The sequence below is a fragment of the Emydura macquarii genome, unplaced genomic scaffold, assembly GCF_026122565.2.
Source record: "Emydura macquarii macquarii isolate MOO-44397 ecotype Brisbane River unplaced genomic scaffold, CSIRO-AGI_Emac_v2 contig_1363, whole genome shotgun sequence".
Taxonomy (NCBI): domain Eukaryota; kingdom Metazoa; phylum Chordata; order Testudines; family Chelidae; genus Emydura; species Emydura macquarii.
The window spans coordinates 21,301,211-21,320,445 of record NW_027131500.1 but is presented as its reverse complement, the minus strand read 5'-3'; the positions used below and the strand labels follow the sequence as shown (position 1 = coordinate 21,320,445).

The 19,235-nt window shown below is 39.3% G+C and overlaps 1 protein-coding gene across 1 annotated transcript in view; it reads left to right on the top strand.

The window, feature by feature from the left end:
* FHIP1A (FHF complex subunit HOOK interacting protein 1A) overlaps nt 1-19,235 on the top strand; it is a 108,675-nt gene that overhangs the window by 56,948 nt on the left and 32,492 nt on the right. Inside the window, exons 4-5 of the mRNA XM_067551898.1 lie at nt 6,946-7,101; nt 10,002-10,088. Coding sequence (XP_067407999.1) covers nt 6,946-7,101; nt 10,002-10,088 — 243 coding nt within the window. The remainder of the gene's footprint in view (nt 1-6,945; nt 7,102-10,001; nt 10,089-19,235) is intronic.

Genomic DNA, 19,235 nt, shown 5'->3' with positions numbered 1-19,235 from the left:
AACAGAGGCTTCCTTTATGAAACTTGGCAGTAGGATGTGTTCTGAGACTTTTAAACCAGTATGTATGTATGCTCTGCTTCAGTACTTGTTAGAAGTCTAACTTTACAATTTAAAAATAAACCGCTTTAATAATTTTAAAAATAAACAAACAAACAATCCTCCTACCCCCAGCAGAATAGTTTTGTTTGCTAAACAAATGTTAAACCAGGATGCAAGCATGGATGTCTCTTGTTTCACTGCTTCTTTGCCTGCCTTCAAGTAAAATAACAAATTAGGGCCTGAGATGAAATTATAGGTGCTACATGTGGGATTTGGTAGGGAGGGCCAAAACAGACCTATATATGACCACCTGAAAAAGTCACATCTCTGGGTTAGTGTTTAATTCTTATTTACATTCTATGTGGCTTGTGTTATAGTCTGGCAATAAAAGATGAGGCACATTTTAAATGGGAAAAGGAAACATTGTCTAGTTAGCATAGAACTGGGATTTGGCAGATATTTGTTCTGGTTCTGCTGAGCTCTGCTACAGGCTTATGTGATCTTGGGCAAGTTACATTTTTCACAGAATCATAGAAGTGTAGGACTGGAAGGGACCTCGAGATCTTCTACTCCAGTCCCCTGCACCCAAGGCAGGACCAAGCGTTACCTAGACCATCTCTCACAAGTGTTTGGAGATTTTTTTAGAGCAGGTTAGACAATGATGGATATTCCATGACCTCCCTAGGCAATTTTTTCCAGTGCTTAACTGCCCTGACAGTTAAGAAGTTTTTTCTAATTCCAACCTAAACCGCCCTTACTGCAATTTAAGCCCATTGCTTCTTGTCCTATCCTCAGAAGTTAAAGAAAACAATTTTTCTCCCTCCTCCTTGTAACAACCTTTCATGTACTTGAAAACTGTTATCATGTCTCCTGTCTTCTTTTCTCCAGACTAAACAAACCTAATTTTTTCAATCTTTCCTCATAGGTCATGTTTTCTAGAACTTTAATCATTTTTGTTGCTCTTCACTGGACTTCCTCCAGTTTGTCCACATCTTTCCAGAAATGTGGCGCCCAGAACTGGACATAATATTTCAATTGAGGGTTAATCAGTGTGGAGTAGAGCGGAAGAATTTCTTCTACTTTGCCTCAGATTCCCTATCTATGATATAATATCATTTTGGAATATTGAGGCTTACTTTATATGTTTACAAAGCAATTGTTGATTCGTGAATGTCTGGTGTATAGCAGTCCAAAGTATTTTCATTCAGGATGTTTTTCATGGACTGCTGCTTTGGCCAGCTCTGAAACACTGGATAGTCTGCACAAGCAAAGGTGATGGCCATCAGTCAGAGGCTAGAACTGCAGATTTTGATTAAAAACATGGTGTCGATAACTATTTCAAGTATAAATGTCATTCTCCATGTGATCTTCCCTCTATTAACTGCTAATAAATCCTGTACTGTGGCACCTTTCCCTGCCCCCATGCAGACAACCCTCTGTAGAGCACCAGGAGGGTATGTGGTAAGGAGATTGTATCTAGGTCTCAAGTTGTCTATCACTTGCACTGCTGCCAGCAGTACATGCTCGCTTGCAAAGTGCTCACACATGTAAACTGCTCCAGTTCAGAGAAGCAGTAAACAGTATGTGGCAGAGCATAGTATTTTGCCTGAGCACGCCTGCAATGAAAGAGAGATCTCCTGTGCCAGACATGCATGAGGCAATACATTGGCATCATCCTCCCACTTCCCTGATGTGCCAGCTGCCTCAGGCAAGGGCAGGAGTTGGGCTGTTGATTTAAAAAAAAACCAAAAAACAAAAAACTAAAACAGTAACTTTTTGTCTTTCTACATGAATTTTTCTACATTTAGATGCAAATCCTGAATCCAGCAGTCAGCCTGAGTTAGCCAGGTTGAGGCAAGGACAAGATGTCCTCCTCCCCAAGCAGTGGCAGAGATGCTCATTGGAGGCTAGTTCTTCCTTTTTGGTCAACCCTTTCAACTCCTGAAGCCTCCTTGGAGAGCTAGTGTGGAGCAAGGCTCATACAAAGCAGGAGTTCTGTAACAGCCTACAAAACAGGTTTCTCTCTAACTTCCGATGATTCACTTTTACAGTTCCAAACTCCGTACCCATGCATGGCAAATAACGAAACAATCTCTTGCACCGAGAGGCTCCGTTTGACCTAATTTAAGTAGATACAACTAAAGAATACATGAGCTTGGTTTTTAAATTGTCCCTCAGATAAATACCATTATTGAATCCATCCAATAACTTCCATAATTGCATCTGCCAATTAATTTTTAAGTCTTTTTATACTGAAGATAAAAGCCAATTATATTAACCTACAATCAGTGGGGAGCTGCGATTGACAAAAAGCCTTCTTAATTAGAATGATTGTCAGACTGTGTTAGAATCAGATTTTCTGAGCAGTAATGAGACCAGTCCAAGTCTGTAATAAACTCTAATGCAATCTTATGGTTTGTGCTTCTTTTTTCCCTTGTCAGGAATTTGCCTGTCAATGCTAAGTGTTTTTTGATGTTGATCTTAACAGAATCAAGGGCCAGATTTTGCTCTGTTGCAAATCTGGAACAACTCCATAAACATCAGTAGTGTCATTCTAGATTCACACCAGGAAAACTGAGATCAGAATGTGGCCCCACTTCTCTTCTGCTCAGCATCCAGCATTTACTCGGGCACATACAAGTTGAAAGATTCAAAGGCTTCCTTACGGCTATTTCCTAAGAGAAGTGACACAAGCTACTTTGTTTTTCTTCACTGAAAACTAGATTTGATAACGTGTTCAAGCTTGTATTACAGAGTATAATCCTGACGAGGTAGAGGGATGGACTGCATGAGCTGTGACATGGTCTACTCTTCTAAGTATAGAAGTAGGAGACAAACTTCTGAGCTGCATTCCCAGCTTTTATGTGGACTTTCTCTGTCTTTGGATGAGTGATTTGATTTATTTGCCTCCGTTTCCTTATCTGTGAGTTGTTAAATACCACCTACTTCCCGGGATGTTGTGAGATTTAACGTTTCTAGAGGGTTTTGAGTTGTAAAAGTTTACAAATACTGAATATTTGCAAGTAGTTAAAAATACATCCATGATGTATTGGCTGGAGAGTGCCCACAATTTGTGGGAGGCCCAGTATGAACACACAAGATATATAGATCATCCCCAAATAACTCAGAACCTTATCATAATCAATCACTGTCTTACCAGCATCACAGAGAGGTGAGTCATCAGAGCAGAGAGTGGCTTTGAGGACCATCTCATAAAGGCGTTACAGCCATAGGTAACAGCATGGAAGAAACCCTGGATGTGCTAGTTGGAGAAACAGAGAGATAGGGTGTTGGCCCTGACAGCATTGTTGGAATGAAAGGAAAGGGGTGATCTAGAAAGAGACAAAGGAAGTCTTTCCTATTTCTATTTTTCTATGATTTTAGCATTTATGATTCTGTCTCTACTGATCAAAAACAGAAAAAATATATACGAAAATCCATGAAATAACCCAGAAAAGTACATTATTTGATGTGCCCCGTTACAGAAATTAAGAAGTTCTTCTTTTTAATATTTGACATGCCTCGCCTTGTTTTTTCTGAGTGAATTAGTGCCAAGAATGTACACATAGCTATTAATGTTTAGCGGTAGCTATGTTTAGACCGTAGCCACCTGGTAAAAATCCTCCAGCTATTTTGACTATATAAACTGCCGAAACTGCCTTCAATATAGATTCTGATTTTCCTAACCTTATTTAAGTAATTTCATGGTCAGTTGTTTGTGAACCAAATAGAAAGGTTGTATTGCATAACAACAACAGTTTTTAAACATTGTTTTTTCACAGCTTCCTGAATTGCATCTTACCTGTTAGAGTGAAAAGTATGTAAAGAAGAACACTCTCTAGGGCCTGGGGTGGTTGAGAGTTTATCCCTCCTTTATGGTGCTTAGTGAGGCATGAAGTAGAAAGTCAATTTCATCTAGTTTCAGGAAGTGAATTTATCTCTCAGTGAGAACTGTGGATAGTACTCAGCACCTCAAAACCAGGCCACTCAAATGTAGGGGCCTAAATATGGATTTATGAATAAGTGGATGGTTGAATAAATGGCAAATCTAAAACTAAATTCATGTCAACTAATATAGTGCAATACACAAGTAACACAAATCATCTACTGAGGATTTTATTTTCCTTCTCAGAGTTGTCTATAATTCTGATATGTGAGTAAAAAGCATTTGTCATATGTAGAAGTAATTTTACAGGCCATTTAATTCCTTTCTAATCTGCCCCATCCCTTGCCCTCCTTCCCATCCCTCTCTCTGCTAGAAAAAGACAAACCAAAAAAAAGCCCTCTCTCAAAATTCTTCTTAGAAATAACAATGTCCTTTCCCCCAAACTATATTATGGTGTGAACAATGCAAAGTCGTCTTCCCATTTTTTTTATCCAGAATCTGAGCCCGTGACCTCTTAGTGTACAGCTATACTGGTTTTGTTTAAAAAAAAAAAAAAAAAAAAAAAAAAGGGGGGGGGGGGAAGGGGAAGAGCTGAGAGTCTTAAAGCCCAGGTCAACTGACTCGGGCTCATGCTACAACGCTAAAATAGCCTTGTAAATATTCAGGGTTGGGCTGGAGCCCAAATTCTGAAACCCAGCAAGGAGGGAGGTTTCCCAGAGCCCAGGCTTCAGATTGAGCAGGAAAGTCTATACTGATATTTTTAGCTCTGTAGTGTGAGCCTGAGTCAGTTGACCTGGGCTCTGAGACTTGCTGCTGCAGGGTTTTTTTTCTTTTTTTCCCCCCCCTGTGTAAATACACCCTTAGTGTCAAAGGCTAAATAAACACAATTTTGTGTCTTCCTGCGTGCATGACATTTAGGCCTTGTGCAGCGACCTGGAGAAAAGGCAGAACATTGACACCTAAAACTATCCCTGTGATTTAAAATGCTGCTGAGTCCCACTTGCCACCAGGGCTGCACAGAGGTTTTTGGGAGGGCCAGTATCTGAAACTGAGGCCCCATCCCTTCAAAAATAAAAAAATACCATGGAGATGAAAGAGTTTAGTTGGAGGTGAGGGGAGTCAGAGGGTGCCCAGTCCTGTGGGATCACTGCTCTCCCTGTGTTGGGTGGGAGGGGGAGTCAGCCTTGTATGGGCTGGCAGGGGGGGATGCTCCCACTTTCACATTTCCCTGTCTTCTGGCCCTGCTGACAGTGGGAGTGTATCCCTGACCCTGGTCCTACTGCCAGGCCTTCAGCTTGGTGGGTTCCCCTCAGTTCAGTGTGACAATGCCAGTGGCAGTAGTGGGGGGATCTGGGGCAGGCAAGTTGGTCCCTGGACTGTCAATGGCAGATGGACTATCAATGGCCTCTACTTAAACCAGTTCACAATCCAATTGCTCACATTTGGCACTCTGTCTTGGTGGGGGCCCTCTCAAATGATGGCTAAGGTCAAGCTGTCCCTTCTATCCCCCCTCCCCCCTTTACTTTTTTTAAATCATCCTGGTACTGAAGTATGTGATCATAAAAATAACTTGAGCAGTTGCTGTAACAACTTGTACTCCTCCCGCTTTTTAGTTCTTAATCTGCATCCTGACTAAAAAGAAAAGAAACAGCACAGCTCAGCATTCCAAAGCATTAACTTTTCCACTGTATTTTTTATATCTGGCTTAATTATGCCTGTATACAGAAATCTATCTTCAAAGTTAGGTGGTTTAGGAATGGAGGACGTTCAGGGATATGCAATCTTTGTCCCTTAGGGTGAGCTAGCAATTGTAATTGATTTAAATAATGCACCATCTGGACTGGAATCCCTATAAAATTAACTTTTGGTCTCTGTTCTCTGAGACACGCATTCATTTTATAAATGATAAATCCACTTGCTTTGTAGCAGGGCTCTGACCCTGTCACATTAGAGGGGTCAAATGGCTATTTGTGGAGAGTAGGGATATTCTTGGCAAGAATCTGCTGCACGAAAGCTGAAAAGATCCCCTTGTGCTGTGGTCCTAATGACCACATTAAAGTGAGGCTCATTTTAAAAAGTAGCATAGAAACTATAAAATCATGAGAGAGAAGGAAAGGTGGAGCTGTGGACAAACTGACTTGGTAACTTTTTATAAAATCATGACTTTAGCGCCCCTCCCCCCCTCAGTAATACTTTAACAGCTTTGTAATGGTGTACTTTATATTTATAGTCATAAAACTGCAATGTTCTACTTGCACAGCATCTTCTGTGTGAAATATCTTCAAGTATCTCATTAACGTTACTAACAATGCTCATAATTTCTCCCAAGAATCTCTTCCCCTCCTGCTCCTCTCTCCCCAGTGGTAAACAGAACATATAATAACTATTAAGAGTGAGCCTTTTCCTTACTATATCTGGCACCCTGAGTTCCAAAGTCTAGGAACAGAAGGTAGCAGAGATGTGATGTCTGAACAAAGTTGAGCTTGTTGCAGGTGGGATGATCCCACTTCCTATCATTCATAATGCAACGGCTCTATATAGGCACCTGTAACCATAAAATGGCAGCCCTCAATGAGACATGAGCTATGCGTAGTTATGGAGTTATGAAAACAGTGAGTGGTGTTTCTTTGATGTTTCACCAGATGGTAGAGAACATGTAGAGACTGGTACTAGATTAGAGAAAGGGGAAACCAGGAAGGAACAGATGTAAAATTATCTTGTGAGTATAAAGAAAACAATGGTGGTTTGCTGATTAAAATCATTCGGTGGCCTTTGTCTTGGGCAGTTTTTCCCAAGTGGCAGCTATTAAAAGGAGAGGAATTTCAGATTAAATTATTTTAAAATAATGATGATTTCTGCAGCATCACTTTAACATTCATTTTTCCCTTTTTCTAACATCCTCCGAAGCATTAGTGAAACTAGTAAGAAAAATGTTTTCTTATTATGTTGGAACATTGTTTAAGCAGATGAACTGTACAGTTGGGAAAGGGGCTGTTTGTCTTCATTGTTTCCGAATACAGGTACTAGCAACAGGACTGAGTGGACTCTATTCATCTTTGCCTACAAAGCTGGAAGAAAATGGAGAATGGCACTGTCTGCTGAAAGATGACTGGCTCCTGTCTCCAGCTCTTGTTCAGTTCATGAATTCCCTAGAGTTTTGCAATGCAGTAATACAGGTACTGGATCTGACTCCAATTCTTCTTTGTAACAGTTAAACTATATAGTCAAAGCCTTTTCCAGGATGTGCTTATTTGGTGGACAGTAGTATACAGAACTAATCTTGATTTAGTTTAATTTAACATCTTTGTTTAAATGAATGAAATATATGCTTTAGGAATTATTTTGGGGATGTCCTATGGTCTGTGTTACACAGGAGGTCAGACTAGATGATCACAATGGTTCCTTCTGGCTTTGGAATATATGACTCTATGAAAAAAATGTTCAAAGTTGTTACTATTCGGTTGGCTGCAAAGATTAATCTACACAGCTGGCTTTCAAGTGGCAAATGTTTTTAATGAATAAAATGTAAATATGCAGGTTCAGGGGAGTTGTTACATCAAGTAATTGGGAGACTTTTCTTAATCCTCTTCCTAAAGATTGTTGATTGCATTGTACATGTTCCCATTGATATTAAAAGCAAATCAAATGTCTTTATTTGAGAAAAAAGATAGTTTTATGTATTTGTGTAGAGAAGAATATCCCATCTTTTAGTTTAGGTTCTCATAAAATTCTACATACAAAAACACTTATTTTCCCTAATTATGTGTCTATATAAAGAATGTTGTTACCCTATTTGAATTTAGCAGGAGTTAAGCATCTTCTTATCAACTCAAATTAAATTACTTTCAAAATTGGTCTGTTTAGAACACTCTGTTCTTGACTTCTTGATTAGATGTTTTCCCCTTTTGATTCCTTGTTATTTTTCATCTCCAATTTAAAGATAAAATCAGATTTTATATATTTCTCAGGCTACAACTTTTTCTATAGCAAGTGTTTTATGAGAAGACTATATAAATTCTGCTGCATCTATGGATTTGTTTTCTGTATAAGAAGTGTGCTTAATAACATTAGTCAAGTTAAGTCATATCTTACTTTGAAATAAAAAGCACTTTCTATAAAGACTTATATGCAAAATATAGTGAAAAACCTGACTGTACTTGTGTAACAGGTGACACTTTATCATTTTTTAAAAGCTTACATGTTATAAATAGAATTAATAGTTGTTTTCATCCTCGAAGCTGCAGTATAATCAGCTTTCTAATGCATATGTGTTGAAATGTGAAATGGTGGCTGTACTCATTTCTAAGTCTACCCTGTTCCAAGAGAAATTATAATCTTAGGCAGTGATATTTTATATTACTTTTTTTTTCATTAATACGAAGGCTGTTACAGATAGTAAAGGAAAGGTAAGGTTATTTTAAATCAGTTTTGAAATAACCTCACAAAAACCAGATATTTTAAAAAAATATTTCAGGAGGGAGGGTTGTTGAATGAATTCTTTTTTTTTTTTTTTTTTGGTCTAGTGCTGGATTGTAACTTTACGGTGCAAAGTAGAGCATAGCTGGACCACCGCAGGAGCAGACCAGCGAACTAATTGTGACTCGGGATATGTCTATGCTGCATTTTAAAACCTGTGGCATTAAGTCTCAGAGTCTGAGTCTACAGACTCTCATGCTACAGCACTAAAAACACCCATGTAGCTCAACTCTAAAGCCCATGTCCCAGGCTTCATAGTCCAAGCTCCAGCCCGAACCCGAACATCTACACAGTTGTTTTTAGTGCCTTCGTGTGAGTCGAGTCTGTAGAACCAGGTACTGACTCACTGCTGCAGGTTTTGAAACACAGCCTACACATATCGTCAGCCACAGATTCTCCTTGGTCACACCATGCTCTGGTGAGGGGAATATATTATTGCTTTTTGTGAAGTGGTTTGGGCCAACTGTGATGGGCCAGCAGCTACTTTTGCCAGTGACTAAACAGGGAGGGTGGAGCCAGGACTCCAGCCTCTCTCTGCCTCCTTGCCTGTCTCCCTCCCCACCCACTGGGTTGCTGAGGGGTGTATTATTGGGGTAGTCTCTCCTGTATGTCCCTTGCAGCTGTAGTCACAAATCTGAGGAGGGCTGAGCCAGAGGCATACGAGGACCTTATTCATGTCAAGTAAGGACTAGGATGCGCTCTCTCTGTGTGAGAGAGAGAGAGAGAGAGAGAGAGAGAGAGAGTTATGCATATACACACATGTAGGGTAATTGAGATACTTCTTTATAAAAATACTTGGCTTCTGATACACTTCTGTGCGCCTATAATATAAAATGTAATACAAAATTTACTTTTAGGAAGTATTATTTAGTTCATAATGTAACATAACTGTTTTGCTCTTTTAAAAACAAAAAATTACCACCACATTGTGTAAAAAAGCAATGGCTTGTCATGTTTTATTTATTTCATGATTTTTAGTACAAATGACAAGTAACTTATCTTTTTTTAAGTGCTTAATCAGTCTGTTGAGTGAGTAATGCTCTTTTACAAGGAAAAAAAGGTTACATGTTTGACCAGTGGAGTGAGAATGCTCCCGATACAGTGGACTCTTGAAACATATAAAAACTGCCATTCTGCTTTTTTTATTGTAGCATTGCAAGTTAATGATTATATCTCCACTTTAGTGACCCTGTCAAGGCTGGTAGAGCTAAAATTAGACCTCCCAGTTCTATTTTGGTTCATGGGCATGCACATCATACTGTCCATCCATTCATCCTTGGAGGGATCTTGAATCTCCAGGGAGACTGAAATATATGGGAAAAGACTTGCTCTCTGAGTTTGGCTGTATCATTATTGCTGTTACTTATAAATGTAGCTTGTATATTTAATTGCAGAAGGGAAACCTTTTAATACCTGAACCAAAAACTGTTCAAAAGAACAAAACCAGGGTATCTTGTTGAAATGGGCAGAGGGTTTTGACAGTGATTAAACATACTCTGTGTTTTATCTTATTTTAAGAATCTTTGCAGAGAACTATAGCTTTGAAAACAAGTATGATAGTTCAGATGCAATTTATCATGACACAAGATTTCTTTTTTAGGTGGCACATCCCCTGATTCGCAACCAGCTTGTGAACTACATTTACAATGGGTTTCTAGTGCCAGTAATGGCTCCTGCACTCCATAAGGTCAGTGATTTGTGTGTGTGTGTATAAGTTGATAGCAGACAAAGATAAAATTAATAACCACTGGGTTGTTATTAAGTGTAGGTGAAATTACATATAATCTAATTGAATGTGTTTAGGCCAACTTTTCCCCCACCCCTATTCCCATACTCCTCCTTTCTCTTTTGTGACATTTGGATGAAGGCATCTCTCTGTGATGAGAAGATCTTCTTTCAGTAGACAGTATGTACTGCTTTATTCTCTTAGAGACTTGACTGTAGCACATTGATTTGAAATCAACATCCTACTCCTAAAAAGGCAGAGAAGAGGTATTTTGTCCCAGCTAAGGAGCAAAGTTATTTTAATCACTCAACCCGCCCCAAATTCCCTGGTAGTTTGAGCCACCATGAAAAGAAATAGACAGCAGCAAGGAAGATTTGACCCTTCAGAAAAGAAACTAAGTGCCTGGACTATCTAGAGAGGAAACTGCTTGCAATTCTGAATAGCCAGTTACTGGCAAAGTATGATTTTGTCAACTATTCCAAGTTTTTGGAATGTAGAGACTAACTCTCTCCGAAGAACAGAGCCCTCACTGAGAAGGGTAAACAGGTGGCCAGGTTGTCACTTCAAGATGCGGGAGATGTGGCTTATATAGCCTCTAGATCAGTGGCAACTGCCACCATGATCTCATGGGTGTCTAAATACTTCCTGATTCTTAAGCAAAAAGGATGATGGAGACCTGTCTGAGAACTCCAGCACCTCAATGTATTTATTTGAAGGCTAAGATTCAGGATAGTCACCCTGGCATTGATAACCCCCATCCTTAAACAGAAATGAATGGTTCACAGCTCTTGACATGAAGGACACCTATTTTCATATATGCAGTGGTGGTGTTGTTGTAGATACCTCTAATATCCCTGGATACAAGCTTAGAGAGATGAGGTGAGTGAGGTCATATCTCTTACTGAACCAACTTCAGAGTGTACTTAGAGTATCACAGCTAAGTACAAGGTAGAAGAGATTTTAACACATATTTCAAGGAATCATTCAAGGTGAAAGTGGCCCATTAACACACACACACACACACACACACACACCCCCCCATGCATTCCCCTTATGACTGGAGAGGTATTACGTGTGTTATAGATTGTTGTAATAAGACATAAATCCAGTGTTTCTATTCAGTTCATGATTTTTAGCGTCTAGCTAAATTATGAATTTCAGGTCCTAGGTTCATCTTTTGAGGATGGGGACTGAGAGGTCAGATATAGAGAGATCACTTTGTGAGAAGTGTTCACCCACTGGTGAAATGGTGTGTTGTCTTTTATTCTTTTTCTTTGTGAGTTCGTTCAAAACCATAGTGATTGCCTTGTTTCACCCTCGCATAGTTGTTATTGGGACATTTAGTGCTCTGGATGAGGTACACCACATGTTGTGATAAGCATGTGTATGATCCATGGATTTTGAAGGGTGTGTTGTGGGGGGTAATGATCATGAAAATGTAAAGGGCACATCTGTGCTGCAAAAAAAAAAAAAAAAAAAAGGCGGAGAGTCTTAGAGCCCAGGTCAATTGACTCATGCTTGCAGAATTTGTACTATCAGGCTACTGCTACTGCTATTTGCAGTGTAGACTATCAGGCTACAAATATTTGCAGTGTAGACATTTCTGCGCAGGCTGGGCTCTGAGACACCTCATCAGGTTTCAGTCCCCAGGCTCCTTCCTGAGTGGGAGCATCTACAGTGCTGTGTTAGTCTCATACCATGAAACTGAGTCAGTTGACCTGGGCTCTGAGACACACAGTCACTGGTGTTTTTTGTTTTGTTTTTTTTACGGTGTAGACATACCTTAAGTGTGCTTTTTATTTCCTTCTGAGATCAAATGCTTCTCTAAGTGGTTCTTATACTCTTGTTTCTTACTTAGTTAAGTTTCCCTCATTAAAGAGTTCTGAAAAAGAAGCTCTGTCTGTAGAGCAGTATTTTATGGTCCTCCATGTTGCCTCAAAACTAAGTCTGTTTCCTGCACCTACTGTGAAACTGTGATGTTGTTAAACACACACTCTACTAGGCAGATGCATGCTGAAGCAGGAAGCCAAATAGTCTGCTCAGCTGGCATAGCTCATTTTCTATTAGTAGAGGGTTGACATTGAAGAGTTTTATGTTTTTGTCTCCATCTGAGGATGTTGAAGGAAACCTTTTTTCCACTCCTGCAGAAACGTTAGAGAGCCCATAATGGCGTTAATTCCCTCCCCCTCTACTACTGTATTGGATGTCTTGCTTCCTGTTGTCTGTAGAGAGTTAACAGCATACTGCCGGACTTAGGTTGTGTGTACACTGCCCCACAGTTTGGACTAAAGGGGCGTGAATACAATGCCCCGCAAAGTGCTATGCTGTAACTCCCCTATGGGGATGCTGCGGGTGAATACTAAAAGGTTCCTAGTTGGCATTAATGTAAGTACACTACACTATGAACCTTTTAGTTTGTGCCTGCAGTGTCCACACGGAGAAGTCACAGTGCAGCATTTCTATGTGCATTGCTGTTCACACTCCTATAGTCCAAACTGCTGGGCAGTGCAGATAAGCCCTGAGTAATTCCTTCCTCAGCAAGTAAGAAAAGCATTGTATCAGTATTGGATGACAGCTTCAAAATCTTGTCAGAAATAGTTTGTTTTTTGGATGAAAGTTTAAACTTCTTTATGTTCCAGCTCAGCAGCGCCAGAGAAACTACACAAGCAGCAGGAAATTATTCTAATAGTGGTCTCTGCTTACCGGTAGAGTATGTGTGAAATTTCGTTTATTAAGCAAAGCATACAATTCTGGCTTCTTACAAAAAGGTGAAAATAGTTTCCATTTTTGCTAGTGAAGCCTTATAGATTTTTGTTGTAAAATATAGTGATTTTGGTGAATAGTTTCATTTTTTGGTAAATAGCAGCAAAATACAAGAAATACATTTAGAAAAGTTAGACAAAACTGGATAGTATTTCAACTTACAGATCTTTGGGCAATTCTGAAGAATATCTGTTTTGCAGTGAAAATATGCAAGACTCAAAACAAATAATTTTTCCAAAATTCAGCTACTGAGCACACTACATTTAACTGATATTTAGTTGTTTTAAAAACTGGGAGCTGGAATCTGAATGGAAAAAATAACCTGCTTCTGTGCAACAAATTAAATCATCTGTTGGAAATGGAGAAAAACATTCTGAATTAGTTTAAACTGTCACTAAGAGCCAAATTCTTTTTACACTTACTCATTTATCAATCCAGAATAATTTTATGGATGTCTTGGGAGTTATTCTGGGTTTACTCGTTTTAACTGAGAGCAGAATTTAGCTCCAAGACTAGTTTAATCTGGGCCCTGCTATGAAGTACTTGAGACAAAATTATTACCTAAGCATTAGTATTTAATAAGATAAAAACTTTTGATATCCGTCATTAAGCCTGTTAACAAACTGTTGGGCTGGCTATTACCATGTAAATGTTACTTAAAGAAATCAGATCTCTAAAAGAGTTAAAACAATGCTAACATTTCCTTTTTGTGGGATCTGTCAGTTGTATTCTTAATGAACCTTTTCTTGTACACTTCTGAAGTCAATTGAATTTAGTTTGCTTTTGAAAACAAAAGTCAATTTAGCTACTAGGCGAGCATGTGAGCTTCAAGCCTTGGTCATTAATGAACCTTCTTCAGATTCAGCAAGTTCATTGTTCTTCCAATAACATACCTTTGCTGGCTGCCAAAATTTCTTTTCAATTTTTGTGTTCAAAATTAACTGCTTCATGCATTATTTCCCCTAAACATATTTAATGGAGAAGGACAGACTGCACCATCTAGTGGATCTGAAGAAAGACTCAGACATGTCTGAGACAAACCCTCTAGAAGGAACTAATGAGCAAATGCAATTACATTTGAGGTCTTCAATTGCTCTCATAAAATCCACAAAAATTACATAGTGGGTTACTATTTTAAACCTTTGCTTCTGGGACAGACACCTTCTGGCTGAGTAGATAAGGAAGATTTTTCACTATGCTGGAACAACTCCTTCATATATGGAAACCATTTCTAATTGGCATCCAAAAAGTTAGTGATGAGTTGATGATGCTTTTTCCAGTTATCTCACTCTTCCACCTGAAGATTTTTTTTTAGTAAGAAAGGGCAAAATGAAAGAAACTTCTGTTCCAAATCCTTCCTTAACTCAGAAAATGGATTCCTCTTCCATTATACACAGTGCTGTTGGTTTCCTAATTTCAAAGGTAATTTAAGTTATTTTGGGCTGCTAAAATATACTTGGGATCCAAAAGCTAAATGTTCAGATAAACATCTTATCTTTTGGGATGTTTCTGGCTCAATACTGCAGAGCTTGCTGCTGCTATTCCTTCCCTCTCTCCCCCCCTACCTGTTTGGGATCTCAAATACCAAATTGATAAGCCTAGTTACATAGGTAGGTCTGTGGAAGGTTAAATGTGAGGAAGAGGAGGTACTTGGTGTTTTTATTACTGTGGATGAATTTTTCTAGTCTAGATCATTCTGGTTGGGCAGTTTATTTAATTTTTCTTTGTGGATTTTAATTATGATGTTATCCAAAGCCATGCAATAACTGGTTTTAATAAATCTACATAAACCTTCTGCCCATCACTGTTGTTAACTCAAAACCTAGGAGCAGGGCAAAAACTAGAATCCAAAACACATCTATCCCCAAGCTTTTTTGTGGGTGGACCTCCGATCTGAGCTTCAGATCCAAAACTGTTCCAATGGTTTTAGTTCAATACATAATCTAATGATGGCCTAACTAACCGCTCTGCTTTGGAAGGAAAGAACATTGAAAACATCTTGTCAATTCAGACAAGTGTCCCATCTGGTCTAGTGTCCTGTTACAGAAGATGCAAGAGGCTTTATAATGGACAGTGATGATAGAACCATCTGCCTTTCTAACCTCAGGAAGTTGTGGTTGACTTATACCCTGAAGGATGGGGGTTTATGCCCCTTATTTCTTAACTGTGGATGTACATATTAAATACAGCAAGCAGTTTTCTTGTCTATTCCATGGCTCTCCAAAGCCCTGATACACTCTCTAAAAGGCCTCCCTTTCTGTTCCAGAGCCCCATGGAGCTGGCACTAGCCATATCAGGTCTGTCATATTCCTGCTGCTGTGTTATGGGTGTGTAAATGGGCAGAGCGGGTTGCATCATCAGCTTTCTTCTACTCAGTTCATATTATCCTGGAGTGACTCTACCTAGTGGCCTTCCCCGATCCTACAAAAAGAGCCTGTTTTTTCCTCCACCAAGGTGACACATGCTACAAAGGGGGAAGAGTTATAGGGTATATCTTTGCTTGTGGGGTGGGGAAAGGAGATTGAACTGCAGGGGTACAAGAAGATCTTGGAAGTAGACATTGTCTTTCAAAGTTTGTATAGTCCGAATAAGCACCTGAATTCACAGATGCTTATTTGAACTGAACTCTAAACACTTGGAAAGTCACTTGTCACTCAAAAGGGTTTTTTTTGTATTTAGGACCTGATCTAGTATGTGCCCTTATGTGATATTTGTTTTGATGGATATTTGCAATGATGAGACAGGGTTTTAAAATTGTACTATAGTCCTCTTGTAGTCCTAGAAACAGGGTGAGAATTATTTAAATTGGAAAATAAGATTATTTCAATGTATGTTGAGAGGAATATAGACTTCTTATGAGGACCAGCTAATGTCCTCCACCACAGGCCTTCAAAGTTTCTGGTACCCACACTTTTTATTGAAAGAAATGATGAATACACAAGTCAGCTTTCCTTCAGTTGTTCACTCTGTTCCTGTATGGGCACTGCTAATGTGAGGACTGTAGGGTAGTTCTATGGATCCACCATTAGGTGGGTCACAGAGTTGCCTCTGTTATCTATCCCAGGACAACTTTGGTCTGGAACCCTGACATCTGGGGCTGAAACATCTGAACCACACCAGTTTTCAATTTTTTGTAGTTTATTAATTAAACTAAATTAATAGAAAGTATAAAATAAAATACATATAAACAAAATTAAATGAAAAGGGGTTAATATCAAATCATCAAATTGGGATGATTAAAGTATATCAAATAAATCAACAGTTCCTTATAAACATTAGCTTAATAATTTGGGAAGGCAGCAATCTTACTTTTAGGGCTAATAGCTAAATAACAGACCATTACTCATTGCAGTTGAGATTCCAGCTCCATGGCTGATATGGGGAGGGTCAGATCACGCCCAGGTTGAGACTATACTCTGATGCCAATTAAAGCAGTATGCCCAAATTACAGGTGGTTTAGGTTATAGCCAATCTTTTCCTTTCCCTCTCTGTCCTCCCAACATGAGGTTCCATGAAATATTCCAGGATAATTCAAGATGACATGGCTTGCTACATTGGACTAGCAAACAAGACTTTTATGTAAAAGTAACATTTCTCAGGATTCAAGCATACAAGTCCTAACTCATAAGATATATGCTTGTGATCTTTAAAACACGTTGTTTAATCTAAGGGCAAGGTTTTTGAAAAACCATTCTACAAGCACCATTCTCAAATAAATTCTATCACACACAGACACACACACGTGTACATGGGCAGATACATATTCCCTCTGCTGGTGTTAAAATAAAAAAAATGCAAGAATACAGAAGTAGAAGCTTCCTTCTACTAATAAAATTTGGGAAAAGAACATAGAACCAAAAACGGTTGCTAGTTATGCATGGTGGTTGTTGAAATCACAAAAGCTACGTTCAGCTTCAGGAAGCTGGTACGTGACTGGAAAGATTAGTTTTTCCTCAGCTCAAATATTTGTTGACAGACTTGCTGGCTGGCTTGAGGTTACTTGTTTGTAGATGTCAAAACTCAGGTATTGCCTGTTGCTGGACTCCTGTCCCTCAGTGGCCAGCCAGGACGGTAGAGGAAGCACCAGCATCTTCTTCCAACATGCATGGCCAGCTGCCAACAGTGGCAGCACGAAGCGAACAGGCAAACAATGGCACATCTTTTCCTTTGTTTTTTAAAGATGGTGGCCCAGCCAGGTTCTGCCTCTTGGGACTCCCTCCTCCTGAGTTTTTTGTCAAATCAGAATGGGGCCACTCCTGTTCCGATGTCACTGGCATCATCTAGTGGGATTTTGTTAGGGCATCTTTATACAAATGAAGAACCTCCCTCTTCTAATAAGAGCAATATGCCCACATTTGAATTTGCCCGGAGAGGATCTCCAAAACAGTGTCTCTGCCATGAATTCTGATTAGTGGGACCGCCAAAGGTGGAGCCTTCAAATGTGGACAGCAGGAATCGGCCCATTGCTCTTCCTACTGGCTCTGACTCCTTATTCTGGTTACAGCAGCTATGGTGGTTCGCAGCCCTGGCTCCCAGTACAGCAGTTCTGGTTTTGGCAGGAGCAGTGGTGATGGCTCTAGTGGCAGCAGTATTGGTGCAGGGCCCTGGCCAGAAAGAGCAGATGGCACAGCATGGAACTGGGTGGGGAGCAGAGGGAACACGAGTGGTGTGGGGAGGGAGATTTGACAGCATGCAGGGGCCCACAGTAAAAGCCTGCTTCAAGGCCCATCTTTCTGTTCTTCTGCCACTGGCAGATGGGAGATGGGGGCTGGTTAGTATTTGCTGAACTTGCTGGCCATTAAATCTGCCAGTGCAGACCTCACCTTGATGCACTGTATGGTAAATCAGCTATTCAAGTACAGGACTTCTCCAAGTAGATAAGGTACTGTGGTAATTATATAAGATTAAGATCTATTCCGTGATTACACAAGAGAGGACGATAATTTGTAAATGCCACTATATAGACAGGGGCCTAGTTCATTACAGTATATATATGCCTTAAGTACTCTGCATCTTTGTGAATATCCACAAAAGAATTTCTACTTTAATTTGGGAGTGGCGTCAACCTTCTCTTTATTGAAAACCATTTGCACAAGGAAGGATGACATTAGGGGGTATAAATCAGCTGTCATTGAAAGACCCAGTGCTGCTTTATTCTCTGGAAAAGGCCATTATTACACCAAATGCTGCACATCTAATCTGTCCATTTTATGGTAGGTATAAAATATCTTTCACTTTGGTATCTAACTGCCGGTGAGCACATGGGTAGTTGCTTGGTAGGAGATACTAAGAGTTCTTTGTAGGAGCCAAATGTGAAGCAGGGACTGAATCATGATAGCTATATTCCTATGAGAAGGGGAAAAAGCTGTAAACGAGTCATAATATTGTAATGAGCCCATGGCACAGTAGCCAGCAATAAAGAATCCATGCACTTGGTCTTCAATGAGAATAATATATTAAAGTGACATTCACAATGACAATTATTTCTGATTCCTCAATAGTCAGAAACATAGTGACTTGTGAAACCAGCATCATTTACATAGTTGTCACCCCACCATCTAATTCATCATCACAGAAGATAAAGATTTACTAAAAATTAGGCCGAAATTAGAGATGAGTACTAGATTTCAGGGATGGTTTTCTCACTGTTTCTCTATTGTGTCTCTAAGATTGTGAAGACTGCCAGTCTATCCTGTAGCAGAATGTACATTCAAAAAAGATTATCAACCGTTTTCTTTATGAAAAAATGTGGGGTTCTTTTAACTACTGAATAAAAATAACCGCTGAGGGAAACAAATGCGGATGATGCCACAAATTGTAGGTTATTCAGTAGATGAATGACATGGAAGTAGATTTTCTCAGATTCTTTTCTTTTAAATTCTAGAATTCTATAGTAGGATTTGAAAAGATCACTTGTCTTATCCAGCCTTGACTGTTTTGAAAAGGAAGGTTCAAGTGTAGAGGATGCTGTAGATGTTTTTTGTTTTTGTTATAATTGTTTAATTGGAATATTGGCAAACTCCTTTATTAACATTGCCTATTCAATATCATTTTCCTTATAAAGGACTTTTTTGAAAGGCAATGAGGGTGGGGAAACTCACATTTACTTGCTTTGGCCGGCTCCGTTTCTTGCGATATTTCTTGATGTCTAGAAATTTAGGGTTGTCTGGAGAGAAGGGTGAGTTTTCAAACCTTAAGAAAGATATTTGAAGGCATGGGGAAAATTTCAGGTCCACTCTCATTGTTTTTTCAAACTTGTTCATATAAAGCCAAATCCTGATTGCTTTAATGAAGTCTCACTCTGAGAAATTCCTGTTGAAATAAGTGTCTGCAATGAAATAAGAT